Genomic DNA, 27,838 nt, shown 5'->3' on the forward strand with positions numbered 1-27,838 from the left:
TTTGATTTGTTTGTTCCCTACCTCTTGACTTGTGATTTGTCGACCTTCAGGTAAAAATCTGAAACAGAAATGTGTTTATATGCAGGCGTGACTCTGAAGTGTGAGACCGAGAGGTGATGCCGGATGTGTGACCGAGAGAACAACTGCTGGAGGCAGAACTGTCTCCTAACATACCCCGTGTGGCATTGCTCATGGTAGGTCGGATGACTATGTTTTATATTGACTGAACGGCTATGTACATAACGCAGAACGGATTTTACTGCTGCTTTAACTCCACAAAATTTAATCACCATAAATGACCAAAGTCTCAGATCAGTAAGAATTGAATTGCTGTTGGTGAGGGGAGTTTGCACATTGGAAGGAGTTTATACAATTACAGCTCCAGGTAAAACCTGCAAACCTCCCTCGCCTGTAGGTGACGTCACTATGAGATGTCCAGCTTTCTTTGCGCTTCTGGACTTCTGAAGTGTGATTGAACCTTACCAAAAGTTTCCTATAATTAGTGAGGAAGGAAGGTATCAGTGAAAATGTGATATATAAACGTGGATATTTCACTGGGTACCATGGGAACCTGATACACTGCTCTTTCCAGTTATTTGTCCAGCAGGAAACAGAAATTATTCTCTTCAACTGTACTCGCCCGAAGGAAAAGGAAACAAACAAAACTGCTCAGTTCTTTGTTTTAGCTTCTTCTGTTGGTTTACGTTCACTCACCGAGAAAGTGACAGAGAGACTGAGAGACTGGATTGGCTTTTTCACTTTGTAATCGATTATACTTTGTACTTATTGTAAGAGACGGTTCCATCCCAATTGTCATGTGCCTGATATTCTCATTAATACTATGATGTGTTCAAAATGAGTTTCTGCTAATTTTACAAAAGCTGAAGAGCGAAAACTGCTCTGAAACGAGTTTCGCTTCGCAAATTTAATGGAGATGGGTTGCTGGTTGTAACTAAATTAGTTTGTAAAATCAGCCTCTGGAACAGTATCCTCGAAACGTGTTTCGGAGACATTGTGTGAGAGCTCCATCTGTTCAATGAAGGAGCACTTCCGCACTGCAGTTCTGGAATCCTTTCCTTGTTGACTCCGAAACTAATACAAATATTATTTTGTTAAAGATCATTTTGTTGTTGAACTCACAAATTGGGTAAATATCACATCGGAGGCTTAAGACAATAAAGGACCCGACGAAACAGGCCCTTTGAGCAGCGAAGCCACGGAGCCAAATCAAGCTGCAAATTCACCATCTCCTCTCACTGACACCTGTCAGATACTCGCCACTGTGTGTTGGATTTTGAGGCCGTTTGGTTCATTTCGATTTCGCTTGCACATTTCGCTGTTTTCATCTGTCAACCTGTCGGTTGATTCTGAATGAAAAGTGAAATAAAATACATCAACTCCCATGACTTGGGCCAGTGGCGCAATGGATAACGCGTCTGACTACGGATCAGAAGATTGTAGGTTCGACTCCTACCTGGCTCGGGTTTGTGCAATTTTATCTCTGACACTGGGGAACGAAGCAGGAAAGAAAACATTCCATCTTGAAAGATTTAGGTCAATTACAAAAAGAAACTGTGACCACAACGTTTACCAACAAGCCGCCTTTTAGTTTGATGTCAGACACACGAACATTGCAGCACGACGTGGAGGCACCGCGCTGATGACCTTCAGGTGTATCCGGGCCGTTCAGACACTTCGTGTGACACAAGAGCTTTCCAATCCCCGCCAGCTCCTGGACGCCGAGACGTTCGTTGAAAGCAGCATTCACCGACAGGACCGCTATTCCGCTCCCTTTGCCGGTCTGCAGGAAATCCGATGCTGAAAATACAAAGTAGGACGGACAGTATCTGGAAAACAGTTAAACTTTCAGTGTTCAGACATTGGTGAGAACCATAAACAGGACTTTGGATACATTTAAATTGGGTGTGGAGGAGGAGTACGCTGTTTTTTTATAAACTGTGGGAGTGTAGATATGAGTGTGATGTTTATATATGAACTGTGGGTGAGTATATATGAGTGCGATATTTATAAATGAACTATGAGTGTGTATATATGAGTGCGATGTTTATATATGAACTGTGGGTGTGTATATATTAGTGCGATGTGTATATATGAATTATGAGTGTGTATATATGAGTGCGATGTTTATAAATGAACTATGAGTGTGTATAAATGAGTGCGATGTTTATGTATGAACTGTGGGTGTGTATATATGAGTGCGATGTGTATAGATGAACTATGAGTTTGTATATATGAGTGCGATGTTTATATATGAACTATGGGTGTGTTTTTATGAGTGCGATGTTTATATATGAACTGTGGGTGTGGAGATATGAGTGTGATGTTCATACATGAAGTGCGGAATGACCGGGAGGGGCAATTCCCCCTGGGGTTATATGTTCTTCCAACATAAGGACACAAAGATCAATTAACAGTGGGGTGGAAATAGCTCAGTTGGGAGGGCGTTTGACTAAAGATCTCGGGTTTCGGCAGTTTGAGTTATTTGGTTTCTGCTTCTTTGAATCCTAGAATGGTTACAGCACGGAAGGAGGCCATTCGGTTCATCGAGTTCATGCCGGAACTTTGCTAGAGCAATCCAGCTCGTCACACTCCCCCGCAGTTTACCCGTAGCCCTGCATTTTTTTCCCTTCAAGTACTTATCCAATTCCCTTTTGAAAGCCACAATTGAATCTGCCTCCAGCACTCACTCAGGCAGTGAATTCCAGATCTTAACCACTCGCTGTGTAAAAGCGTTTTTCCTCATGTCGACTTTCATTCTTTTGCGATCACCATAAATCTTTGTCCTCTGGTTCTTGACCCTTCCGCCTATGGGAGCAGTTTCTCTCTCTCTACTCTGTCTGGACCATTCATGATTTTAAATACATCGATGAAATCTCCTCTCAACATTCTCTGCTCCATGGACAACAACCCCAGCTTCTCCAGTCTATCCACGTTACTGAAGTCCTTCATCCCTGGAACAATTCTAATAAATCTTTTCTGCAGCCTCTCTAAGGCCTTCACACCCGTCGCAAAGTGCGGTGCCCAGAACTGGACACAATACTGCAGTTGTGGCCGAACCAATGTTTTACAAAAGCTCATCGTAACTTCCTTGTTTTTGTTCTCTTTGCCTCAATTTGTAAAGCACAGGATCCCATATGCTTTTTAAAACCGTTTTCTCTATCTGCCCTGCCACCTTTAAAGATTTGTTCACACAAACCCCCAGATTTCTCGGTTCCTGCAGCTCCTTTAGAATTAAACGCTTTAGTTTAATTCGCCTCTCCTCGTTTTTCCAACTAAAATGTATCGCTTCGCTTTTCTCCGCGTTAGATTTGATGTGCCATATGTTCGCCCATTCCACCAGCCTGTCTTTGTACTATCACTATCCTCTTCACTGTTCATTACACTTCCAAGCTTTGTGTCATCTGCAAATTTTGAAATTGTGCCCTGTACACCAAAGTCCAATTCATTAATATATATCTAGAAAAGCAGTGATCCTAGTACCGACCCGTGGGGAACACGACTGTACACCTCCCTCCAGTCTGATAAACAACCGTTCACCACTGCTCTCTGTTTCCTGTCACTTAGCCAATTTCGTACTGCCACTGCCTCTTTTATTCCTTGGGCTTCAACTTTGATGACAAGCCTATTAAGCAACACTTCATCAAACGCCTTTTGGTAGTCCATATATACCATGTCAACCACATTGCTCTCATCGAATCTCTCTTACCTCAACAAAAAACTCAATCAAGTTAGTTAAAAACGATTTGCCTTCAACAAATCCGTGCTGCTTTCCTTAATTAATCCACACTTGTCCAAGTGACGATTAACTTTGTCTCGGATTATCGTTTCTAAAAGTTCCCCCTTCACCGAGGTTAAACTGACTGGCCTATAGTTCCTGGGATGATCCATACACGCCTTTTTGAACAAGGGTATAATATTTGCAATTCTCCAGTCCTCTGGCACCACCCCCGTATCTAAGGATGATTGGAAGATTATGGCCAGTACCTCCACAATTTTCACCCCTAATTCCCTCAGAAAACTAGGATTCATACCATCCGGACCAGGTGACTGATCTACTTTAAACACAGCTGGAATTCCTAATAGCTCCTCTTTATTAATGTATATCCCATCTCGTATTTCAACTACTTCTTTTACTGTAACTTTGCAGCATATTCTTCCTTGGTAAAGACAAATGCAACGTACTCATTTATTACCACAGCCATGCCCTTTGCCTCCATGCGTAGCTCTCCTTTTTGGTCCCTAATCGGTCCCACCCCTCCTCTTCCTACCCGTTTACTGTTCATGTGCCAAAAGAAGACTTTTGGATTCCCTTTTATGTTAGCCACCAGTCCATACTCATACTCTCTCCATGCCCCTTTTTTTCCATTTTCACTTCCCCTCTGAACTCTCTATATTCAGCCCGGTTCTCACTTGTATTATCAACCTGACATCTGTCCTACGCCTCTTTTTTCTGTTTCACCTTAATCTCTGTCTCTTTCGTCATCCAGGGAGCTCTGGCTTTATTTGCCCTACTTTTCCCCCTGGTGGGAATGTACCTCGACTGTACCTGAACCATCACTTCTTTAAAGGCCGCCCATTGTTCAGTTACAGTTTTCCATGTCAATCTTTGATTCTAATTTACCCTGGCCAGATGCGTTCTCAACCCATTGAAATTGGCCTTCCAGCAGGATTAAGCGAGAACCAGAGAGAGTGAAACTGCCTCACTGAGAAAATCGGGGTCAGTAAACTCGAGATTCTGGAGTCAGGATGAGCCAGCGGTTGAGGGCGCTGTATTCAGATCGCAGTTTCGCCTGGTGGTGTGGTTTTGAATCCTCAATCTTCACATTCAGTCCTTTGCTTGTACGATTTTTTTTCTTGTGCCTGAGGATGGAGGTGATTTTTCTGCCCAGTTGATTTGCTGCTTCCAGAAAACAAACCCGACATCCGTCCACGGCAGGTTTGTTTTTATTTGTTCTGAGAATGTGTCGTGCTTGGGGTCAGCAGAACACGGCCCGTGGAATCAATCCATTGTGTCTTTGACCAGTTGTTCCAATATCTTTGCCACGAGCCTCATCTGGCTAAATGGGAATCCAGATATGGCTAATTGCAATTGCGATTATTAAATCAAAATGAGTCATGGACACAGTCTTTAGACCTGTGATCTCAATACTCATATTCGCATGTGGACTTCAAACTTTTTGTGAGTTGTTGATAAAATGGTGAAAAGCAGAGTGTGCGAATGTTTTTGATCGTTGTGAGTGCTTTACTTCCTAGGTTACTGAATGGTGGGAGATGTTTGTAAGGAAATATACACATGTGAAGTACACCTCACTGTATATTGTGTGTGTGCAAGATGTTTTCGTTCATGTGACTTAAACAATGCCACCATGGCCACACATGCGGCTAGTCAACAATTTCTCTTGGACAACACTGACATAGAGGATGGCCGAGTGCACTGAGCATGGACATTGATTCTTCAGGACTGTCAGGGTGGGATTCGATTTTCGTCTCTAACAAACTTTCCATAGCAACGGAAAGATTGGCGGCGGCCGCTGCATAAACATCACAGTCAAACAAACGCACACTCTTTGTATATACTCACTTGAGGTTGTACAAGAGTGGGGGGCACTAGTTAATGTACTTTAACTGAGGCGGCACTAGTTGGGGTTGTATAATAGAGTGGAGCAGACGTTGCCCTTCTGTCTTACTGAGGCGGGGATTTTAACAAAGGCTGCACCTGATAACTTGCATCACAAGCACGGAACATTTTTAACCAAGTCCTAAAATTCCGTCTGTAAAATGAGAACGGGTGACAATTCAACACAGGGAAAACACAGCAAACTCATTACGACTGTCACTTGGTAACCAAGGTGGAAAGCCAACAAAGTGGAACATTGTGCAGGGATGTCCTGCTCACAAAAGGCTGGACAAAGCCAATCCGGCAAATTACCACCCTACCAGTCTACACTCAATCATCAGCAAAGTGATGGAAGTTTTCGTCGACAGTGCTATCAAGCGGCACTCACTCACCAATAACCTGCTCATCGATGCTCCGTTTGGGTTTCGCCAGGACCACTCGGCTCCAGACATCATAACAGCCTGGGTCCAAACCTGGACAAAGATCTAAATTCCGGAGGTGAGGTGAGGGTTACCGCCCTTGACATCAAGGCATCCTTTGACCGATGTGTCTTCAAGGAGCCCTAGGAAATTTGAAGTCAACGGGAATCAGGGGGAAAACTCTCCAGTGGCTGTAATCGTACCTGGCACCAAGGAAGAATGTCGTCGTTGTTGGAGGCAAATCGTCTCCGCCCCAGGACACCACTGCAGGAGTTCCTCGAGGCAGTGTCCGACGCCCAACCATCGTCAGCTGCTTTATCAATAGCCTTTCCTCCATCATAAGGTCAGAAATGGGGATGTTCGCTGATGATTGCACAGTGTACATTTCCATTCGCAATCCCTCAAATAATGAAGCAGTCCGTGCCCGTGTGCAGCAAAACCTGGACAACATTCAGCCTTGGGCTGATGAGTGACAAGTAACATTCAAGTGCCAGGCAATGACCAAATCTAACAAGAGAAAACCTAACCAACTCCCTTTGACATTCAACGGCATTACCATCGCCGAATTCCCCGCCATCAACAGCCTGGGGGTCACCATTGACCAGAAACTTAACTGGACCAGCTACATAAATACTGTGGCGACAAGAGCAGGTCAGAGGATCGGTATTGTGCGGCGAGTGACTCATCTCCTGACTCCCCAAAGTCTTTCTACTATCTACAATGTACAAGTCAGGAGTGTGACGGAATACCCTTCACTTGCCTGGATGTGTGCAGCTTCAGCTTAAATCAAGAAGCTCGACATCATCCAGGACAAAGCAGCCCGCTTGATTGGCACCCCATCCACCACCCTAAACATTCACCCCCTTCACCACCAGCGCACCGTGCTGCAGTGTGTACCATCTACAGGATGCACTGCAGCAATTCGCCAAGGCTTCATCGACAGCACCACCCAAATCCGCGACCTCTATCACCTAGAAAGTCAAGGGCATATGGCACATCGGAAAAACACCACCTGAATGTTCCCCTCCAAGTCACACACCATCCTGCCTAGGAAATATATCGCCGTACCTTCATTGTCGCTGGGTCAAAATCCTGGAACTCCCTTCCTAACAGCACTGTGGGAGAACCTTCACCGCACGGACTTTAGCGGTTCAAGGAGCTGGATCACCACCACCTTCTCAAGCACAATTAGGGATGGCCAATAAATGCTGGCCTTGCCAGCGACGCTCAAATCTCATAGAATCGGAGAATGTTTACAGCACGGAAGGAGGCCATTCGGCTCCACGCAATCGTAATCCAGCTAGTCTCACTCTCCCGCCCTTTCCCTGTAGCCCTGCATTTTTTTTCCTTTCAAGCACTTATCCAGTTGCCTTTGAATCTGCCTTCACCACCCCCTCGGGCAGTGCATTCCAGATCCTAACCATTCGCTATTTAAAAACGTTTTTCCTCATGTCACCTTTGGTTCTTTTGCCAATCACCTGAAATCTATGTCCTCTGGTTCTCGACCCTTCTACCATTGGGAACAGTTTCTCTCTATCTATTCTGTCTAGACCCATCATGATTTTGAATTCCTCTATCAAATCTCCCCGCAACCTTCTCTGTTCCAACGAGAACAACCCCAGCTTCTCCAGTCTGTCCAAGTAACTAAATTCCCTCATCCCTGCAATCATTCTAGTAAATCTCTCCTGCACCCTCTGTAAGGCCTTCACATCTTTCCTGAACTGCGGTGCACAGAACCGGACACAATACCGTAGTTGTGGCCGAAACAGTGTTTTATAAAGGTTCATCATGACTTCCATACTTTTTTACTCGATGCCTCTATTTATGAAGTCCAGGATCCCGTATACCTTTTCAACCGCATTCTCAACCTGCTCTGAAGCCTTCAACGATTTGTGCATATAAACCACCAGATCTCTCTGGGCCTATACCCATTTTGGAGTTGCGCCCTTTAGTTTATATTGCCTCTCCTGGTTCTTCCGACCGAAATGTATCATGTCGCATTTTTTGTGTTAAATTTCATCTGCCACTTGTCCGCCCATGACACAGGCCAATATATAACCTCTTGAAGTCTGTCACCATCCTTCACACTGTTCACGACCCTTCCAAGTTTTGTGTCATCTGCAAATTTTGAAATTGTGCCCTGTACAAGCAAGTCCAAGTCATTAATATAAATCAAGAAAAGCAGTGGTCCCAGCATTGACACCTGGGGAACACCATTGGACTCCTCCCTCCAGTCCAAAAAACAACCAATCACCACTACTCTCTGCTTCCTGTCCCTCAGACAATTCTGCATCCATGTTTCTACTGCCCCCTTTGACCCATGGACCTCAATCTTACTGATAAGCCTACCGTGCGGCAATTTATCAAACACCTTTTGAAAGTCCATATGCACCACATCAACTGCGTTGCCTTCATCTACCCTCTCTGTTAACTCAACAAAAAACTCTATCATGTTAGTTAAACACGATTTGCCTTCAACAAACCCATGCCGGCTTTCCCAAATCAATCCACAGTCGTCCAAGCGTCTGTTAATTCTGTCCCGGATTATCGTTTCTAAAAGTTCCCCCACCATTGAGGTTAAACTGACTGGCATATAGATGCTGGCTTTATCCTTACAACCTTTTTTGAACAAGGATGTAACGTTTGCAATTCTCCAGTCCTCTAGCACCACCCCCGTATCTGTGGATGTTTGTAAGATTATGGTCAGTACCTCCTGCTATTTCCACCCTTCCTTCCCTCAGCAGCCTACGATGCATCCCATCCGGACCGGGTGACTTAACTACTTTAAGTACAGCTAGCCTTCCGAGTACCTCTTCTTTATCAATGTTTAGCCCATTCAGGATCTCAACTGTATTTACCTTTACCGAGACTCTGGCAGCATCTTCTTCCTTGGTAAAGACGTATACAATGTATTCATATAATATCTCTGCCATCCTCTCTGCCTCCATGAATAGCTCTCCTTTATGGTCCCTTATCAGAGTACGGCTCCTACTGCCCGTTTAATGTTTACATGCCAGTTTATGTTGGCCGCCAGTTTATTCTCACACTCTCTCTTTGCCCGTCATTTCCTTTTTCACTTCCCCTCTGAACTTTCCATATTCAGCCTGGTGAATGAATGAATGAAAAACATGCTGGATTTCCGTCAGTCTGAAACAGAAAGTTATTGGTTGATTAATGGCGATTTGAACAACTATTCGTCTTTTTACTGAGTTTAATGAGCTTTGCGAAATTAATACAACAAACTATTTTGTAAATCTTAATCCCCTGAAGGGGACCCGGCCCCGTCTCCCAGCACTGAGAACATTTGAAGACGGCAATTATCTTCCAAGCATTTCCTATGACTGTTTGCCCAGCAGAGTTTCCGTAGTGTAGTGGCTATCACGTTCGCCTCATCACGCGAAAGGTCCCCGGTTCGAAACCGGGCGGAAACATTTTCAAAACGTCATCCACTAAAAATCAATAAATATGAAAACACGCAAGATTTCACTCTGTCGTGAAATATGAATAAATTACAGAACCGGTATATTTTCCTTTCTCTGTCCAGTTCTGCACACACTCAAACATTACACAGATACCGAAAATATATCTCCCTCACTTCAGTTTCCTGCCCTGCCTGTGCAGAAATCTCCTCTCAAAGCTACTCATTGCGACTGGTTTTTGTTGATTTGTGAGAGATTTTTAAAGGACCCTGAAGAGCTGCCTCGGTTAATAACTATCGTTCTAAACAGCATGGCAACCGCGGCAACAAACACATCCGTTTTTCGAAGTTCGATGTTCCCCAGCTCCCGGATTGAGTGCGGCCACGACAGCAACGACATTCAGGCCGCCTGTCCGGCCCCGCTCCCTCCAATCACAGGTTGCTGGCGGAAGGCCGCAAATACCGCCTCAGACAGCGCAATACTGCCGATCCCTGGGAAACAATATACCACCGAAGCTTTGACAACACATCGCAGGCATCATTTGTCCCGCAAACATAGATACTTGCCAGCTGTTTCAAAGTTTATTGCCTGAACAAGGATTTGATTTCTGCACACTCAAATCACGAGCCGCTTATAGAAATCTCAGAGTCTACCGACTGAGCGACCCAGGCTCAATATACGAAAAAGAACCATTGTACAAATTTATGGTAGGACTCTGAATTATCCTTCGTGAACGGCGAACTGAGTTGAAGATCCCTTTTATAAAATTCTCAGTAACGTGTTGAGGAGAATCCTTGTTTCTGTTGAACATGATGTAAGAAACATGGACAGTGAACTCTTGAGTTTACAATTCTTCTTGTTTGTGCCAAATGTCTTCTCATTCGTTAGCACCAATTAAAATAACCCTTTATCCAGTGGCTCAAAAGCTAAACTTGCCCCACACGGAAGTTGGAAAAGGCCTCTCGACCTTTCATGTATTAACATCTGTAAGCTGAATAATTTCACCCGTTACACAGTGAAACCAGGCAGCAGATTTCCCTTCCAAATTTTCCCCACACGAAACTTCCAACCGATGAATATCCGCTGAACGAAAAGAAGAATTGTGTGTTTGGTTCTTCAGATTTCAAGATTTCGTACCGGGCCCTTTGCCATATCAGCTGACGCTAATCGCCCCCTCTCCCCCTGTAAGCAAGTAAACTCGCACCTACTGTTGTAAGACGGTAGGCCAGAGGAACCCAAGTGCCCACATGGGAACACTAAGAAGCAGATGCGTGACGGAACATACCAGTTGTACCTTGAACTCCGGTCAAAATGTTCGGAGCAAAATGTTCGACTGTTCTCGGTGAGGCTGAAACTCACAACCTGGGCATTTCTGAAGCTGATAAAAGTGCCGCACGCTGACCGCTTGCGCTTCAAGAGCTTCGAGATCTTTCTCCGATTTCTCCAAGAAGCCTCCAATCAAGATGCGCTTCGATAAATATCCGCAATGACCTTTAAAAGCCCTGGAATCTGAAACAAAACCCCAGAAGATAAGAACTTTTAATTATATTTTTATTAACTTAGGGACAATTTTTGATGGTACTTTAAGGAGGATTTGGGGAAAGTGTGAGACGAAACTGGGAAACGCTCCCTGGGATGTCGTTGATTGAAGAGATGGGCGTTATTTCATTTGAAAACCGAGGCTCGGAACTTTCTGATGGGGAAGTGTGACAGAAGATTGTGGTTCGTGACAGTTGCCGGTGAGATCGAGAGGAGAGGGAGAATGGTCAAAGTCACAGCTGTGACAGCTCAAGTGCTCTGCTTATCCGTAATATTTAAAAAGTAATGTACACTACGGGGCAAACCGATTTGGTATCGGTTATCAAAAATACTAAAAGACACGGGGTCAAACGTGGATTCGTAAAGAGGGAACGGATTTAACCGCCAGAGCGAAATAATTCCACATGAATCTGAAGTGTCTTGCGGAAAAGGGAAGTGCGAACTGTTCTGTTCGTGTCATGACTTGAAAGACCCTCCAATTACCGACAGTATCTTTGAACGAGTTGTGTCAGCAAAACCGCGATTGAAGCCGCTTTGCATTTGTCAAACGTGTCGGTGACGATATTGGGGTTAATAAGGGGCGATTTCAATTATTTGAAATATCACTATACGTCATGACCCAAAAATCGACTGTAAAATCGAGTTTTTCCTGTAAGTCGTGAATTGAAGGGAAAGGCGCACCAATCAGATCAGGGAAACGAAGAGCAGAATACGTGAATGAAACTTGTACGATTGAAAATCTCTGTTTGTCGGAAGACTCAGTCCTCAGTGGTAGAGAGGATGGGTGTTTCGAGCAGTTATTCACCAGCCTCAATTTCAGTAATTTCCCGTTTCCTGACAATGAGATGAGTCGAAATGAGCAGGGACAACGAGCCGGTCTGTAACACAGGCCAATGTCTCAGTGCAGCTCATGACCCAGTCACTGGGCTCTATTATAGCCGCTCCTGTCAGCAACACACAAAGAGAAATTGTAAATCTGAAACAGAAAGTGATAATGTATAAAACTTTGTATCAACCACCAGGTTTTCCATCTTTTCGGCTTTTAAAACAATCTGTTTCACAGTTTGTCAAGCCCGAAACAGCCTCTGGGATTTGCTGATTGGAATTTCAATGGGAATTGGGACCGTCACTAATTATCGGAACAAATATACCCGCTGAGGTTTCGGGGTTGTTCCTGGTTTATTTATATCAGTGAGTGACCGATTTTAAACTCGCTGAGGGTCTGAACATAAGGTAAAAGCCTGGGATAGACAAGAGATTCTTCAATGTATCAAGTTAAATTACACTGATTCCACCAACACTGGACATCACATCCCTTAAACATTGTTACCTGTTACTGTATAAAACTGGTGAGGGTGGAAATGGGAAATAGCTGAAAAAACCTTCATTGTATCAAAGTTATTATTATTATTATTAGACAAACAATGTACAGCCTATACCTTCAAAAAGACTCAATGTAAAACCAGTCGCCAGTTCCAGAGCCGCTGTGCCGGTTGTGTGATTTGCATCCGATTCTGACTGACTTAGTATCAGACGCGCTCCCGTCCACAGTAAACGGATGGGGCCGGATCCATAAGAGAAAAATGAGGACCGACCTCCGCATAACCTGTCTTCATAATTTAACCATTTTAGCCCCGGTATCATTCTGGTGAATCTGCGCTGCACTCCCTCCAAGGCCAATATATCCTTCCTGAGATGTGGTGCCCAGAACTGAATGCAATACTTTAAATGGGGTCTCAGCAGAGATTTCTATCTGTAACATACTTCCCCCCTTTGAATACCAGCTTCCTTGAAATAAAGGCCAACATCCCATGAGACATTTAAATTAATTTTTCTCCCATTCCACTGGCTTTGAGCGATTTCTGTACTTGGACCCCTAAATCTCTCTGCTCCTCGACAGTTCCTAGCTTCTCACCATTTAGAAAATACTCTGACCTGTCTTGCTTCAGTCCAAAGTAGATAAACTCACACTTCTCCATATTGAAAGTTTGAACAGACTGGGGCTTTTCTGTACAGAAAAGAGAAGGCTGAGCAGTGACCTGATATAGGACTTTAAGATTATCCAAGGGTTTGATAGGTTGGACGTAGATAAGGTGTTTGCATTTGTGGAGGTGGGGACTCCAAATCATTGAGGCAATGAATATAAGGTAGTCACTATTTAATTCAACATGGCATTCAAGAGGAACACATTCACCCAGAGAGTGGTTAGAATGTTCAATTCGCTCCCACAAGGAGTAGTTTAGGCGAATAGCATGGATTCGTTTACAGCGAAGCTAGATAAACACATGGAGGAGAAAGGAATCTAAGGGGTTGCTCATAGGGTTAGATTAAATGGGGATGGCGGAGGCTTGTTTGCAGCATAAACACCGGCATTGTCTAGTTGGGCCGAATTGCCTGTTTCCGTGATGTACATTCTGTGTAATTCTATGTTACTCCATCTGCCACAGTTTTGCCAACTCTCTTAATTTATCAATTTCCCTTGGCAACTTTATGCTTCCATCTACACGACTCGCTGCGACACCTATCTTGTTGTCAGCGACACACTTGGATACACGGCTCTCTATTCCTTTGTCTACGTCATTTATATACCGGGACTCTGTCTCCCACCTTCTAACCAACTCCCTGCCCATTTCATTAGGTTGCCTCAAATTCTACGCACTGTCATTGTCGTTAACAGTCTCTTATATGGTACCTTATCGAATACCTCTGGAAGTCAATATCATTTAACAACCATGGATACTCCATTATCTACCACGTTCGTTACATCTTCATAAAGTTCAACTAGTTTTGTTAGACTTGACTTATCCTTTACAAATCCATGCTGGCTCTCTCTGATCAATTCATGTTTCTCCAAGTGCTCAATCTTTCTTTCCCTAACAACGGATACTGGCAACTTCCCCACAACGGATGTCAGACTAATGGGTCTATAATTTCCAACATCATCTCTGCTACCCATCCCAAATAATGGAGTGACATTGAAATTGTTTCCATCAAAGGAACAATTCCTGAATCAAGAGAGTTTGAACGATCATGACTAAAGCATGTACAATGTCCTCACCTCGTCCTCTCAGTCCCCTGGGATGGTCACCATCAGGTCCTGGAGATTTGTCTATCTTTAATCTAATTATTTTCTCCATTGTAATTATTTTACTTATACTGAATCCCCTTGATTTATTTATAGTTTTCCTCATATCTTTGATATGTTAGCCTCATTTATTTCTGTGAAGAACGAAGCTAAGTAAGTATTTAGCAACTCGACATTTCATGATTTTCAATTACAATATCACCTCCATCTGTCTTTAAGCGGCCCACATTACTCTAAGCCTCCCTTCTTTCACTTAATATACTGGCAAAAATCTTGACTGTTGTCCTCATTTTCCCTAACAGGTTTTTCTCCTTTTCCCTGTTTGGACCTCTTACGGTTTTTTTATTTTCAGCACCAAAATAAACAATACTTTGCTGTAAAGTTCGTCTCAATAGTTCTTCACTTTCAGACCGAGAATTGTCTAAACCGGGAATTTATTTAATGTAACAAACATAAGTACACGGAATCATCCCTGTATCAACGCACTGATGGACACACAAAGAGAGATGCAGGCAGCATCGGGATGCACAGGTGAACGGACAAGCGAAACAGACAAAGATGAAACGGTCTGAACCCCAAACAGACAGTAACGTATCGCTGATAGATATTAGTGAGAGGAGGTAGGGCTAAGTTATCATGGCTGGGCGCTGTGGCTTAGTTGGTTAAAGCATCTGTCTTGTAAACAGAAGATCCTGGGTTCAACTCCCAGCAGTGCCTTATCCAACTAATTATTTTTACCTGATTTGTGGAATTCAGTGACAAAATGACACTTTGGAATTGGTATTTGTTCAGGGATGAGGAGGAAACGGATATCAGATTGACTCTTCTAAAGCGCCCTTTCATTGTGCAGTCAGACCTCTCATAGAATGTGTCTGTAACGGGTTAACTTGAAGACACGTTCTTGTTTCTGGGCTCGTTGGGGTCAGGGTACAATTCACGATTTGAGGTTCAACCCGGAAGTCGTCCAAATTTGGACCGAGACTTGTGATCTTGACCTGCGCTGAAAATCTTTGCAAAGAGGAAAATGAAGTCCCCAAATCACTCCACCTGAATCTCCAGACCCCGAGGAAATATATCCCAGGCTGTTAACAGAAGCAAGGAAAGAAATAACAGAGGCTCTGACCATAATTTTCCAATCCTCCCTGGTTACAGGTGATATGCCGAAGGATTGGAGGACTGCTAAAGTTGTATTGTTGTCCAAAAAGGGAGAATAGGATAGATCAAGTAATTACAGGCCAGTCAGCCAAACCTTCGTCAGGCTGAAGGTACTCTATTAAATCTACTCTGCACTTCCTCCACGGCCAATACACGGAGGAGAGGACTCTTGACTGACAAGCCTCAGCTCTATCAGGAGAGGGAGACTGACCCACGCTCTCTCTTGCTTCTGGGATGTGCCACTTTTGAAAAAAAAAGGTGAATTTCTCTATATCTTTAAACGCTCTGACTCACTGCACATGATTTAAAGTGTATTGTGGGACGCTGTGAGTGTCTCTGTACCTGTATACTCTCTGACTCACTGCACGGATATTTAATGTGTACTGTAGGACAGTATGTGAGTATCTCTGGCTCTCTGCACGGGTATTGAAAGTGTATTGTAGGATGGTGTGTGTGTGTTTATGCCTTTATACTCTCTGTCTCTCTGCACAGCATTGACAGTGTATTGTAGGATGGTGTGTGTGTCTTCATGCCTTTATACTCTCTGTCTCTCTGCACAGCATTGACAGTGTATTGTAGGATGGTGTGTGTGTCTTCATGCCTTTATACTCTCTGTCTCTCTGCACAGCATTGACAGTGTATTGTAGGATGGTGTGAATGGGATGAGGGTCAGTGGGGCGAAGTGCAGCCGATTGGGAGCAGCGCCCGTTTGCGGGGTGAGAATTGCACGCTTGATTTTCTCGCTCCCTTCTATCTTTCTTTCTCTCTTTCTTTCTTTCACCTCCCTCTCTCCCATTCCTCTTCTTTCTTTCTTTTTCTTTCTGCCCCAGCACATTTGTCTGTATCCTGTTTTTGTTCTCTCACGTGTCTCTGTTGGATGATCCGAAATTCAGACCCGCCGCTTCTTCCAGCTTTTCCTTACTTCCACAATCATGGTCTATTTCATTGAGACTTTACTGCGGCCTTGCCGACTCAAACATTCACTTTCACATTCTTACGCCTTTAAGTTTGCTCTCCATCGACTGCTGTTTCTCGGGGGCACATGTCCCGTTCGCATCAATGTTCATTTGTGACTTGAAACCAGTCGATACATTTTGATCTGCCTGTCTGCTCCAGAGACAAGCTCGAAGAAAGCAGGGCTGGCATTCGGAAGTACAGCGCATACTTTTCCGTGAAATTTCCATGGGGTATCTTGTGATACGGGGGATGTTAACTGAAGAACTGGGTTTTGTTTTCATGGACGTTGGCGCTTTTCCCCGAGCAGTTGATGTGCGGGAGAGACGGGCGGCGATACATAGCTGCGAATGACGGCTGAAAGGTGCATTTTTGGCAATTTGGGCGATGCAGTCAGGTCGGAAATGTTCCGCTTGATCTTAATAGGTCTGTGGAAATGTCCGATTGAAAAGGAATGAGGAGAAATGAGAAGAGCGGCAATGGTGAAAAGGTGTCGATTACAGGAGGTTGGCCGTGAGCGAAAGGTCCTTTGAAAGCTCGGCGCGGAGGAGATTTTGTTCGGAAACCACAGACTTTAAGCGCGTGAGGAAAGTGAAGTGTGAGCTGCGTCCTTGGGTCAAATTGGGTGTTTTCAGGAAAACAGCCATTGTGGAATCACAAAAATGAAAATAGAAAATGCTGAGCAGGTCAGGCAGCACCTGTGGCGAAAGAACCAGAGGAAACGTTTCAGCTCCATGACCTGAATCATCAGATCTGAATGGTTCAACATTTGCGTGAGTAATTGCGCTGTCTCAGATGCTGGCTTCCATCTCTGAATTATGTGGGTTCGAATCTCACTGCTGCTAGAATTTGTGCACCCTTTCATTTTGGCCGCCTCACCAAAAACCCTTCTTTGATAAGAAGTGCTTTTCCGCATTGCTGGTTTACACCTGTTTGCACAATTCAGCAAAGTCTGGATTGCCACCCAACTGTTTCTTAGACGGAGGTGTTGGGAGTGTAAGGGGTGATCTCGGCGAAGTATCAATCAATGTGCACAATGGTGCCCTGGTGAACCGAGTACCTCCTATAGTCAGTATAATATAAAAGATATGCACCATAATTATGAATTTCTTCTTTGCATCACACTAGGATTTATTATCAGGGAATGGACATGAGCAGGTCGATTTACGTCACGCTCCGGTCGCTTCGCATCGCCTCCCACAAATAGAATAGAATCAAAGAAAGGTCACAGCACGAAAAGAGGCCATTCGGCACATCGAGTCCGTGCCGGCTCTCTGCAAGTGCAACCCAGACAGACCCACTCCCCCACCCTATCCCTGTAGCCCTCTATTCTCTTTCGTTTCAAATACTTATCCAGTTCCTTATTGAAGACCATGAGTGAATCTGCCTCCACCACCCCCTCGGGCGGTGTATTCCAGATCCTAAACACTCGCTGTGGAGAAAAGTTTTTCCTCATGTCACCTTTGGTTCTTTTGCCAAACACCTTAAATCGATGTTCTCTGGTCCTTGAACCTTCCGCCAATGGGAACAGTTTCTCTCTATCGACATCATTCATGATTTTGAATACCTCTATCAAATCTCCTCGTAACCGTCTCTGTCCCAAGCAGAACAACCCCAGCTTCTCCAATCTATCCATGAAACTTATGCCCCTCATCCCTGGAATCATTACAGTAAATCTCTTCTGTGGGGATTCGGAATTATCATCGCCGAATCCCCCACCATCAACATACCAGTGGTCACCATTAACCAGACATTTAACTGGGCCAGCTGCAGCAACATTGTGGCGACAAGAGCAGGTCAGAGGCTGGATATTCTGCGCCAAGTGACTCACCTTCTAACTCTCTAAAGACGTTCAACCATCGACAAGGCGCAAGTTGAGTGAGTTGGAATACTCATGTGATGGTCATCGACCTGAAACGTTAACACTGTTTCTATGTCTAAAGATTCTGCCTGACCTGCTGAGGATAGACACATTTGCAGTTTTTATTTCAGATTGGCAACATAGCCAGTATTTTCATTTTGAAAGGGGTTTCGCATGTTTTCGTATGCGACGAGGTGGCCGAGAGGTTAAGGCGATGGACTGCTAATTCATTGTGCTTTGCACACGTGGGTTCGACTCCCATCCTCGTCGTTATTATGCTTAAGTTTTGTTTCTCTCATTCAGTGCACCCAGAAGGTCTGGTCAATGTCCCATCCTTCTCGAAACGGCAAACGGTGGGTTTTGCATTGTTTGCTGAAATCAGCAACAGTTCCTTCCAGGAAGGTGTTGAGATTGTAAGGTCGCGAAATATCAGATTGTACATTGGTGTCATTGTAAAAAGAGTAAATCTTATGGTCAACGTAAGAGAAACTTACGTCCCATAATTATGATTTATGTCCGGATCATTCCGTGTCGGTGTCTGATTAAAAGGGATGTGCTGTAAGTCCCGAATCATTCTGTGTGCGTTTTACCCGATTTTCTTGATACCTTTTTGCTTCTGAAATGAAATGACGATCCTCTCTCGAGAAAAAGGTTCACCGCCTGCATCGGGCAACTGTAAGGAAAAATAACAAAAACTGATGAGACCAAGTTCATTCTGCTGGGCTTCCATCCCAATCTCCGCACTCTATCCCCCATTCAGACCCACCCCCGCCTGGACAGTATAATCTGCGATATTCATAAGGGAATGGAGAAGCAGAATATCACGGTTATAATGTTCTTCGTTGATCAACACTGAATAGCATCAATTGCAATGATTCAGAAGGTAATCAGAGAATCATAGAATCTTACATCACAGAAGGAGGCCATTCGGCCGTCGTGACAGTGCCGGCTTTTTCGAAGACATGTCCAAATTAGACTCACACCACAGATTTTTCCCAATAATCCTGCAAATGAATCCTCTTCAATTATGTCCAATTGCCTTTTGAATGATCCCATGGAATCGGCTTCCACCATCCTTTCAGGAAGTGCGTTCCTGATCTTAACAACCCTCTGTGTGAAAATAATTCTCCTCAATTCCCCTCTAGTTCTTTTGCCAATTATTTTAAATCTGTGACCTCTGGTTACCGAACCACTTGCCAGAGGAAACCGTTTCTCCCTACTTGCTCTTTCAAAACCCCTCATTATTTTGAATACCTCTATTAGGTCTCCCGTTAACCATCTCTGCTGTAAGGAGAACAATCCCAGCTTCTCCAATCTCTCCAAATAACTGAAGTCCCTCATCCCTGGTATCATCCAGGTCAACCTGCTCTGAATCCTCTTCAATCCCTTTTCATCCTAAAGTGTGGTGCCCAGATCTGTACAATATACTCCAGATGAGACCTAAACACTGATTTGTAAGGATTAGTATGATTTCCATTTTTTGTATTCAATGCCCCTATTTACAAAGCCAAGTATCCCATATGCTTTCTTAACCGCCTTATCAACTTGCCCTGTTTTCTGAATATGAACCACCAGGTTCCTCTGCTCTTGGAACCCCCCATAAATTGTTCCATTTAGATTATACTGCCTCTCCATGTTCTTCTTCTAAAAGTGCATCACTTCACACTGATCGGCGTTAAATCTGTCACGTGACCGCCCATTTCACCAGTCTGTCCATGTCCTCCTGAAGTCTGCTATTATCATGCTCACTATTTACTACGTTGCCAAGTTCTGTATCATCCGCAAACTTCGAAACTGTACTCCCTATTCCCACATCCAAGACATTTATATATAACAAGAAAAGCAATAGTCCTAATACCGACCCCTGGGGGATTCCACTGCATATTTTTCCCCAGTCAGAAAAATATCCGTTCACCACTACTCTCTGCCTCCTATCCCCCAGCCTATTACTTGCCCACGTTACCACCGGCCCTTTAATCCCACGTGCTTCTAGTTTTCGAATAAGTCTGAATTTCTAAAATGTGTCCTGAAAATAACTGTAACCCCGTAATTTTATTGTTAAACAATGAGAATACAGATATTAGGACCGGATGATAGATCGGGTTCATTCCCATTATCCGCAGGTGACGGGACCCGAGCAGGGGAAATCCCATCTCGGTTTATATTTTCCGAAAACGGAGACGGAAAATAGCAAAACTCAATCCGTCGAAATCCAACAATTGGACGAAGAACCGACAGCCTTTTCCCATCCCGGGTTTGCAGACCTGGCTGTTGAAGGTAGTCTGATAAGTCCATTAGGGATCAACAGCGAAAGTGAAGAAACGCAGACAGAGATAGATAGATACATGCAAAGAAAAATAGTATAAATCTCCAATTCTGTGGTTGAGCAGAATTTAGGTGGCAGCTTAAAGGAAATTCGTCGCATATCGTGAAATCTTAGAGTTGTACATAGGGCTGGATTCTTACATTATTTCTGAAAAAAGTAAACACTGCCTGGTAACTACAGCTCTTATTTATTTGACCATTTTACAGTGGCGGTGTGAAGTGATTTCGAATCTCAGTGAATTTCAAGACCATGCTTGACCCACTCGTTTGGTCACCCACAGGTAGCACGCGGTTGGAGACTGCGCAGGATAATCACAGGAACTCTGCCAGACTGCATGTTCCAGACTTGTATCCAACGCCACACGTGCAGCCTGCAGCCGTGTGTGGATTGATGGTTGAGTGTAGAACTCTCGCCTGCCGACGGGAAACCAGGGGTTTGGTTCCAGGCCAATGCAGCTTCCTTTACCTTTTGTATCTGTACCCATGAAATCGCCTGAATTGGGATAAATTCATGTGCCGGCTTCAATCTGTACAACTTCTTGAAAGATTATCTTCATTTCGTCTACGTGTCTTTCGTGGACATACCCTCTGCATTCTCTCCTCTGGTGTTCAAACATGCTCGGCTGGAGATAAGTCAAACCTGCCTTCTGCACTTGCTTGAAAGATGTGAGAAGCCAATTGGTGGTTTTTGACGAAAAATGGGGACGCAAGGGGGCTCATACCGGGATTTGAACCAGTGAAACTCGCTGAGCGAGAATCAGATCCAAAGTCCAACTGGTAACAGAGCCGTGCAGCCACTGTAAAATTTCGCTGCTACGCAGCCGATCCGCCATCATTTCAGAACACCATGGCCATCCAAACTCGCTTTCTTGTACGATATACGATGTAGAGCAATATCAGGTTCTAAACTAATTATTTCAGATCAACAATATTCGTCTCTCTTTATCAAATTAGTTCTGAATGTACGACTTGTATTATCAAGTAACACTTTACAGAATGAATTACTCTGAAACGACATTGTCGTCTGTCTCGGCATCGTCATAGTTTACACTCCACCAGAAGTACACTTTACTCAAATTGCTGCTTTCATTCACCATGAGAACGAAGAGCCACGGATGTGGAAACATTAGCTACGAATTTATCAGCTGGGTTGCACCTTTCCTTTTCCTACTTCCTCAGTCTGTTTTTTCTTTACCCTTCTCTGCAATTGTTGCAGGTGAGATCAGCCATCGCCGTTCAAGGAAGCCTGAGAAGTCCATTGTGGACAATACAGAGAGGCAAGAGACAGAGACATGGAGAGATGGAGAGATGCAGGCAAAGAAAATAAAGAGTATAAATGTCAGGTTTTGCAAACTAGCAGAATTTATGTTACAGATTGGGAGACATTCCTTCTTGGGTCTTGAAATCTTGCAAGAGAAGATTGGACACAAGTTAAAAGCTGGAGAATCTCTCATTCTGGGAGAGAGATAAATGCGGTCAATTAACTCCAATTAATCTCTTTCAGCACTGAAGGGATCTTTAAACAGTAGCTCTGCGAGCAGAATTCAAACCTGGGCAGGAAAACCTCAATTGAATTTTGAGTCCAACGCTTTAAACACTCGGCCACCGCAGCTGGAAACGGCATGTTCATTCAGATCGGATTCCAAATGGACACATGCTGCTGTTACAAACGCGCGCATTGATGGTGCTTGGGGTCGAATTCTTACTTGTTACGCTGGAGACCTTGGTTCGATTCCCGATACAATGCAGGATCATTCTGTAACAATGAGGAGCTGAGGAGCAAAAGTATACTATTTCGCCCCTCGAGCCTTATGCGCAATTCAGTGAGATCCTGGTTGATATGTCACCTAACTGCATATTATCGCCTTAGCCCCGTGTCCCTTAATGCCTTTGGTTAACAAAAATCTATCAATTTCAGTTTTAAAGTTGACAATTGAGCTCGCATCAACTGCCGTTTGTGGAAGAGAATTCCAAACTTCTCCCTCCCTTTGCTTGCAGAGGTGTTTCCCAACTTCACTCCTGAAAGTCCTGACCCTAATATTTAGGCTGCGTCCCCTCGTCCGAGACAACCCAACCGGCGGAAATAGTTTTTTTTTTCTATTTACCCCATCAGTTCCCCTTACTATTTTGAAATGTTCGATCAAATCAGCACTTAATCTACTAAATTCGAGGCAAACCCAAGTTCATGTAATCTCTCCGCCTAATTTAAACTTTCGAATCCAGGTAACATTCTGGTAAATCGACGCTGCACTCCCTCCACAGCCAACATATCCTTCCTAAGGTGCGTTGCCCAGAACTGAATACAATACTTCAGGTGTGGTCTAACCAGAGCTTTGTATAACTGTATCATAATGCCTATCTCCTTGTATTCTAGTCGTCTAGATATAAAGACCAACATTCAATTAACCTTTTAAATTATTTTTTTAACTGTTCATGACATTTTAATGATGTATGTTCATGGACCCCAAAGTCTTTTTGGACCTCCACTGTTTCGAGCTTTTCACCATTTAGAAAGTACTCTGATTTATCCTTTTAGGTCAAAAGTGGATGACATCACACTTGACTAAATTCATATCGATTTGCCACAATTTTGCCCATTCATTTTTTATATTACTGCCTCTCTGAAATTTTATGCTTTCATCTGCACTGCTTACAATGCTGCCGATCTTGGTGTCATCGGCAAAATTGGATATGTGGCTTTCTATCCCGTCATCCAATGTCCGCCTGAATTGGGAAAAATCCAAATTCAGTTTCAATCTCCTCAACATCTTGAGACATTTTACTTGCTTCATGTGTATTGCGTCGACGAAACTTCGGCATTCAGTCCACTGGAGCTCAAACATCCTCTGGATGCAATTCAGTTCCACCAACAGCAAAACTGAAAAGATGTGAGAAGACAATTGGTGACTTTTCACTTAAAGGCGAAACACATGCGGCCTCGTCCGTGACTTGAACCCGGGACCTCTCGCATATCACTGAATCAAACTCCCTAAACGAGAATCATACCCCTAGACCAACGAGCCGCTGTTACTTTATTTTTGCAGCCAGTGTAAAAGTTGGATGCGTCTCACAGCCGATCGACCATCCTTTCAGACCACTTCGATCCATTCAATCTCGTTTTCTGTTCGGGTGCACAGCAATATCAAGTTGTGCACCAACTATTTCCAGTCACCAATATTAGTCTCCCTTTACCAAATTGCTTTCGAGTGCACGACTTGAGTTATCAAGTAAGACGTTTCAGAATGAGTTGCTCTTAAAATACATTGCTTGTGAGGATACTCAGAGTCGTATCGATTTCTGGCACGCTCTGTTCCCTTTGCATTGCAACCTGCACATAGAATTGAATCATAGAAAGCTTACAGCACGGAAAGAGGCCATTCGCGCCATCGAGTCCGTGCGAGATCTCTGCAAGAGCAATCCAGCTAGAACCACTCCCCTGCCTTTCCCCGAAGGCCTGCATTTTGTTTCCTTTCAAGTACTCATCCAACTCCCCTTTGAAGGCCATGATTGAATCTGCCTCCATCACACCCTCGGGCAGTGCATTCCAGATCCGAACCTCTCGCTGTGTAAAAAAGTTTTTCCTCATGTCACCTTTGGTTATTTTGCCAATCACTTTAAATCTATGTCCTCTGGTTCTTGACCCTTCCGCCAATGGGAACAGTTTCTCTCCATCTTCCATGTCTTGATCCTTCATGATTTTGAATACCTCGATCAAATCTCTACAAAACCGTCTCTGTTCCAAGGAGAACAACCTCAGATTCTCCGGTCTATCCACGTAAGTAAAGTCCCTTATCCCTGGAATTATGATAGTATTTTTTTCTGCACCCCCTCGAAGGCCTTCACATCTTTCCTGAAGTGCGGTGTCCAGAACCCCACACAAAATTTCAGTTGTGTTCGAACCAGTGTGTTATAAAGTTTCATCCTGACTTCTATACTTTTGTACTTTTGTACTCTATACATCTATTTCTAAAGCCCAAGATGCCGTATGCTTTTTAACCGCTTTCTCAACCTGCCCTGCCACATTCAACGATTTATACACATAAACCCCTCTTTGTTCCTCTACCGCTTTTACATTTGTGCCCTGGAGTTTATATTGCCTCTCCTCGTTTTTCCGACCGAAATGTATCACTTCGCATTTTTTTGCGTTAAAATTCATCTGCCCCGTCTCCGCCCCGTCTCCGCCCAAGCCTGTCTATATCCTTTGAAGTCTATCACGATCCTTATCACTGTTTACTTCCCTTCCAAGTTTTGTTTCATCTGCAAATTTTGAAATTGTGCTCTGTGTACTCAAGTCCAAGTCATTAATATATATCAAGAAAAGCAGTGGTCCCAGCACTGATCCCTGGGGAACGCCACTGTACACCTCTCGCCAGTTCGAAAAACAACAGTTCACCAGTAATCTGTTTCCTTCTGTTCGTCAATTCTGCATTTATGTTGTTTCTGCCCCGTTTATTCCATGGGCCGCAATCTTGATGAGAAGCCTACCATGCGGCACTTTAGCAAACACCTTTTGAAAGTCCTTATACACCACATCAACTAAATTGCCCTCATCTATCCTCTCTGTTACCTCATCAAAAAACTCTAACAGGTCAGTTAACCACGATTTGCCTTTAACAAATCCGTGCTGCCTTTCCCTAATCAATCCACCCTCGTCCAAGTGGCTGTTAATTCTGTCCCGGGTTATCGTTTCTAAACGTTTCCCCACCACTGAGGTTAAACTGACTAGCCTATAATTGCTGGGATTAGCCGTACACCCTTTTTTGGACAAGGGTGTAACCTTTGCAATTTTCCAGTCCTCTGGCACCACCCACATATCTAAGGATGTTGGTAGATTATGGGCAGCACCTCTGCAATTTCCACCCTTACTTCCCTCAGCAACTGAGCATGCATCCCATCCGGACCGGGTGGCTTATCTACTTTAAGTACAGACAGCCGTTCAATTGCCTCTTCCTTATCAATTTTTAGACCATCCAGTATCTCAACGATAACTTCCTTTGCTGAGACTCTGGCAGCAGCTTCTTGGTAAAGATAGATGCAAAGTACTCATTTGGTACCCAGGCCATCCCCTCTGCCTCCATGAGTAGATCTCCTTTTTCGTGCCGAATCGGCCTCACCCCTCCTCTGACTACCCGTTTACTGTTTGCATGCCTGTCGAAGTCTTTTGGATTCCCTTTTATGTTGGCCGTCAGTCTATAGTCATATTTCTCTTTGCCTCTCATTTCCTTTTTCACTTCTCCTCTGAACTCCCTAAATTCGGCCTGGTGAATTAACGCATAAAAAAAGTCAGCATTTCTTTCAGCCGGAAACAGAAAGTTACTGGTTGATCAATGGCGATTTGAACAAGTATTCGTCTTTTTTACAGAGTTGAATAAGTTTTGCGAAATTAATACAGTGAACTAATACAGTAAAGTTGAATTCCTGATCGGGAACCGCCTCAGACGGCGCATTACTGCCCATCCCTGGGAAACAAGATACTATCGAAACTTTGACAACACATCTCAGGTCCCCCTACAAAGTCACAGCTTGCCAGCTGTTCCGAAATTTGGAGCCTGGACAGGGAGTTAAACGCTGGACCTTCAGCTCACTGCCCACTTTAAAAGTCTGATACTCTACCGACTGAGCTACCCAGGCTCGATACTACATAAGCTCCCATCGTACATATTCATGGGAGATCTCTGAATTATCGCTGCAGTCGTCGAACGAGGGGGAGGTCCGTTTGATAAAATTCTCAGCAACGTGTTGAGGAGAATCCTTGTTTCTGTTGAACAAGAGGTAAGAAACATGAACAGTGAACTCGTGAGTTTACAATTCTTCTTGTTTGTGCCAAATGTCGTGTCATTCGTTAGCAGCAATTAAAATAGCACTTTATCCAGCGGCTCAAAAGCTGAACTTGTCCCACACGGGAGTTGAAAAAGGCCTCTCGACCTTTCAGTGGATTAACGTCTGTAAGCTGAATAATTTCACCCGTGACACAGTGAAACCAGGCAGCATATTTCTCTTCCAAATTTTCCCAACACGAAACTTCCAACCGATGAATATCGGTTTAAAGAAAAGAAGAATTGTGTGTTTGGTTCTTTAGATTTAAAGATCTTGTACCGGCCCCTTTGCCATATGAGCTGCCGCTAAAAGCCCCCTCTCCCCCTATGAACAAGTAAACTAGCACTTGCTATTGAAAGACGGTAGGCCAGAGGAACCCAAATTCCCACATGGGAAAACTAAGAAGTCGATTGTTGACCTCCATACGTTTGTCCCACAAGAGCGTATTGTAAAAACGACTGGTTGTTAACAAGTTGCGTTATGGAAGATACCATTTCTACCTTGAACTCCGATCAAAATGTTCGGAGTAAAAGGTTTGATTGATTTAGAAGACGCTCGAACTCACAACCTGGTCATTTCTGGAGCCCATACTGCTATAAATAAGTAACGCACGCTTAACAATTGTGGAACACGAGAGCAGCGAACAACCGACAGCATCAGCGCTCCTGCCAAACAGCTTTATTTTCGGTCTCTCAATTATTATGATGTGGAGATGCCGGTGATGGACTGGGGTTGACAATTGTAAACAATTTTACAACACCAAGTTATCGTCCAACAAATTTATTTTAAATTCCAAATTTAAAATAAATTTGTTGGACTATAACTTGGTGTTGTAAAATTGTTCTCAATTATCACTTCGAGATCTTTCTCAAACACAAGCCTCCAATCAGGATGCGCTTCGTTAAATAACAATTCCTAAATCAAGAGAGTTTTGATCGATCATGACTAAAGCATGTACAATTTCCTCACCTGTTCCTTTTTATCCCCTGGGGTGGAAACCATCAGCTCCTGGAGATTTGTCTATCGTTCGCCTCCTCATTTTCTCCATTGCCATCATTTTACTTGTACTGAATCCCCTTGATTTATTTACAGTTTTCCTCGTGTCTCTGCTATGTTAGCCTCATCCATTTCTGTGACGACCGATGCAAAGTAAAAATTTAGCAACTCTGCCATTTCCTGATTTTCAATTACAATATCACCTCCATCTGTCTTCAAGCAGCCCACATTACTCTCAGCCGCCCTTCTTTCTCTTAATATGCTCGTAAAAACCTTGAGAGTTGTCCTCATTTCCCCTCATAAGTTTGTCTCCTTTTCCCTTTTTGCTCCTCTTACGATTTTTTTAGTTTCAGCACCACAATAAACAACACTCCGCTGTAAAGTTCGGCTCAATAGTTCTCCAATGTCAGAGCGAGAATTGTCTGAAGCTCTGATTTATTCAATGTCACAAATACAATCACACATAATCATCCATGCATCAACGCACTGAAGGATACACAAAGATAAACTCAGCGAGAAATGCAGTCAGTGTCGGGATGCACAGGTGAACGGACAAGCGAAATGGACAGAGACAAAACGGCCTGAACCCCCAACATTGAAGTGTCGCTGATAGATATTTGTGAAAGGAGT

General features: G+C 43.8%; 1 protein-coding gene and 3 non-coding genes across 4 annotated transcripts in view; 3 read left to right on the top strand and 1 right to left on the bottom strand.

The window, feature by feature from the left end:
- The first annotated feature begins 1,409 nt into the window (after positions 1 to 1,409).
- On the top strand, positions 1,410 to 1,482 carry trnar-acg (transfer RNA arginine (anticodon ACG)). Its single transcript has one exon. It is a non-coding gene; the product is annotated as a tRNA-Arg (tRNA).
- Positions 1,483 to 9,875: 8,393 nt separating this feature from the next.
- The window catches only part of LOC137335907 (zona pellucida sperm-binding protein 4-like), a 38,474-nt gene continuing 20,511 nt past the window's right edge, over positions 9,876 to 27,838 (bottom strand). Inside the window, exons 12-15 of the mRNA XM_068001424.1 lie at positions 26,054 to 26,153; positions 18,677 to 18,743; positions 10,836 to 10,985; positions 9,876 to 9,967 (exon numbers count right to left, since the gene is read on the bottom strand). Coding sequence (XP_067857525.1) covers positions 9,876 to 9,967; positions 10,836 to 10,985; positions 18,677 to 18,743; positions 26,054 to 26,153 — 409 coding nt within the window. The remainder of the gene's footprint in view (positions 9,968 to 10,835; positions 10,986 to 18,676; positions 18,744 to 26,053; positions 26,154 to 27,838) is intronic.
- On the top strand, positions 14,744 to 14,817 carry trnat-ugu (transfer RNA threonine (anticodon UGU)). Its single transcript has one exon. It is a non-coding gene; the product is annotated as a tRNA-Thr (tRNA).
- Positions 18,259 to 18,340, top strand: trnas-gcu (transfer RNA serine (anticodon GCU)). The gene has a single exon. It is a non-coding gene; the product is annotated as a tRNA-Ser (tRNA).

The sequence above is a fragment of the Heptranchias perlo genome, chromosome 20, assembly GCF_035084215.1.
Source record: "Heptranchias perlo isolate sHepPer1 chromosome 20, sHepPer1.hap1, whole genome shotgun sequence".
In the NCBI taxonomy this organism is placed as follows: Eukaryota; Metazoa; Chordata; class Chondrichthyes; order Hexanchiformes; family Hexanchidae; genus Heptranchias; species Heptranchias perlo.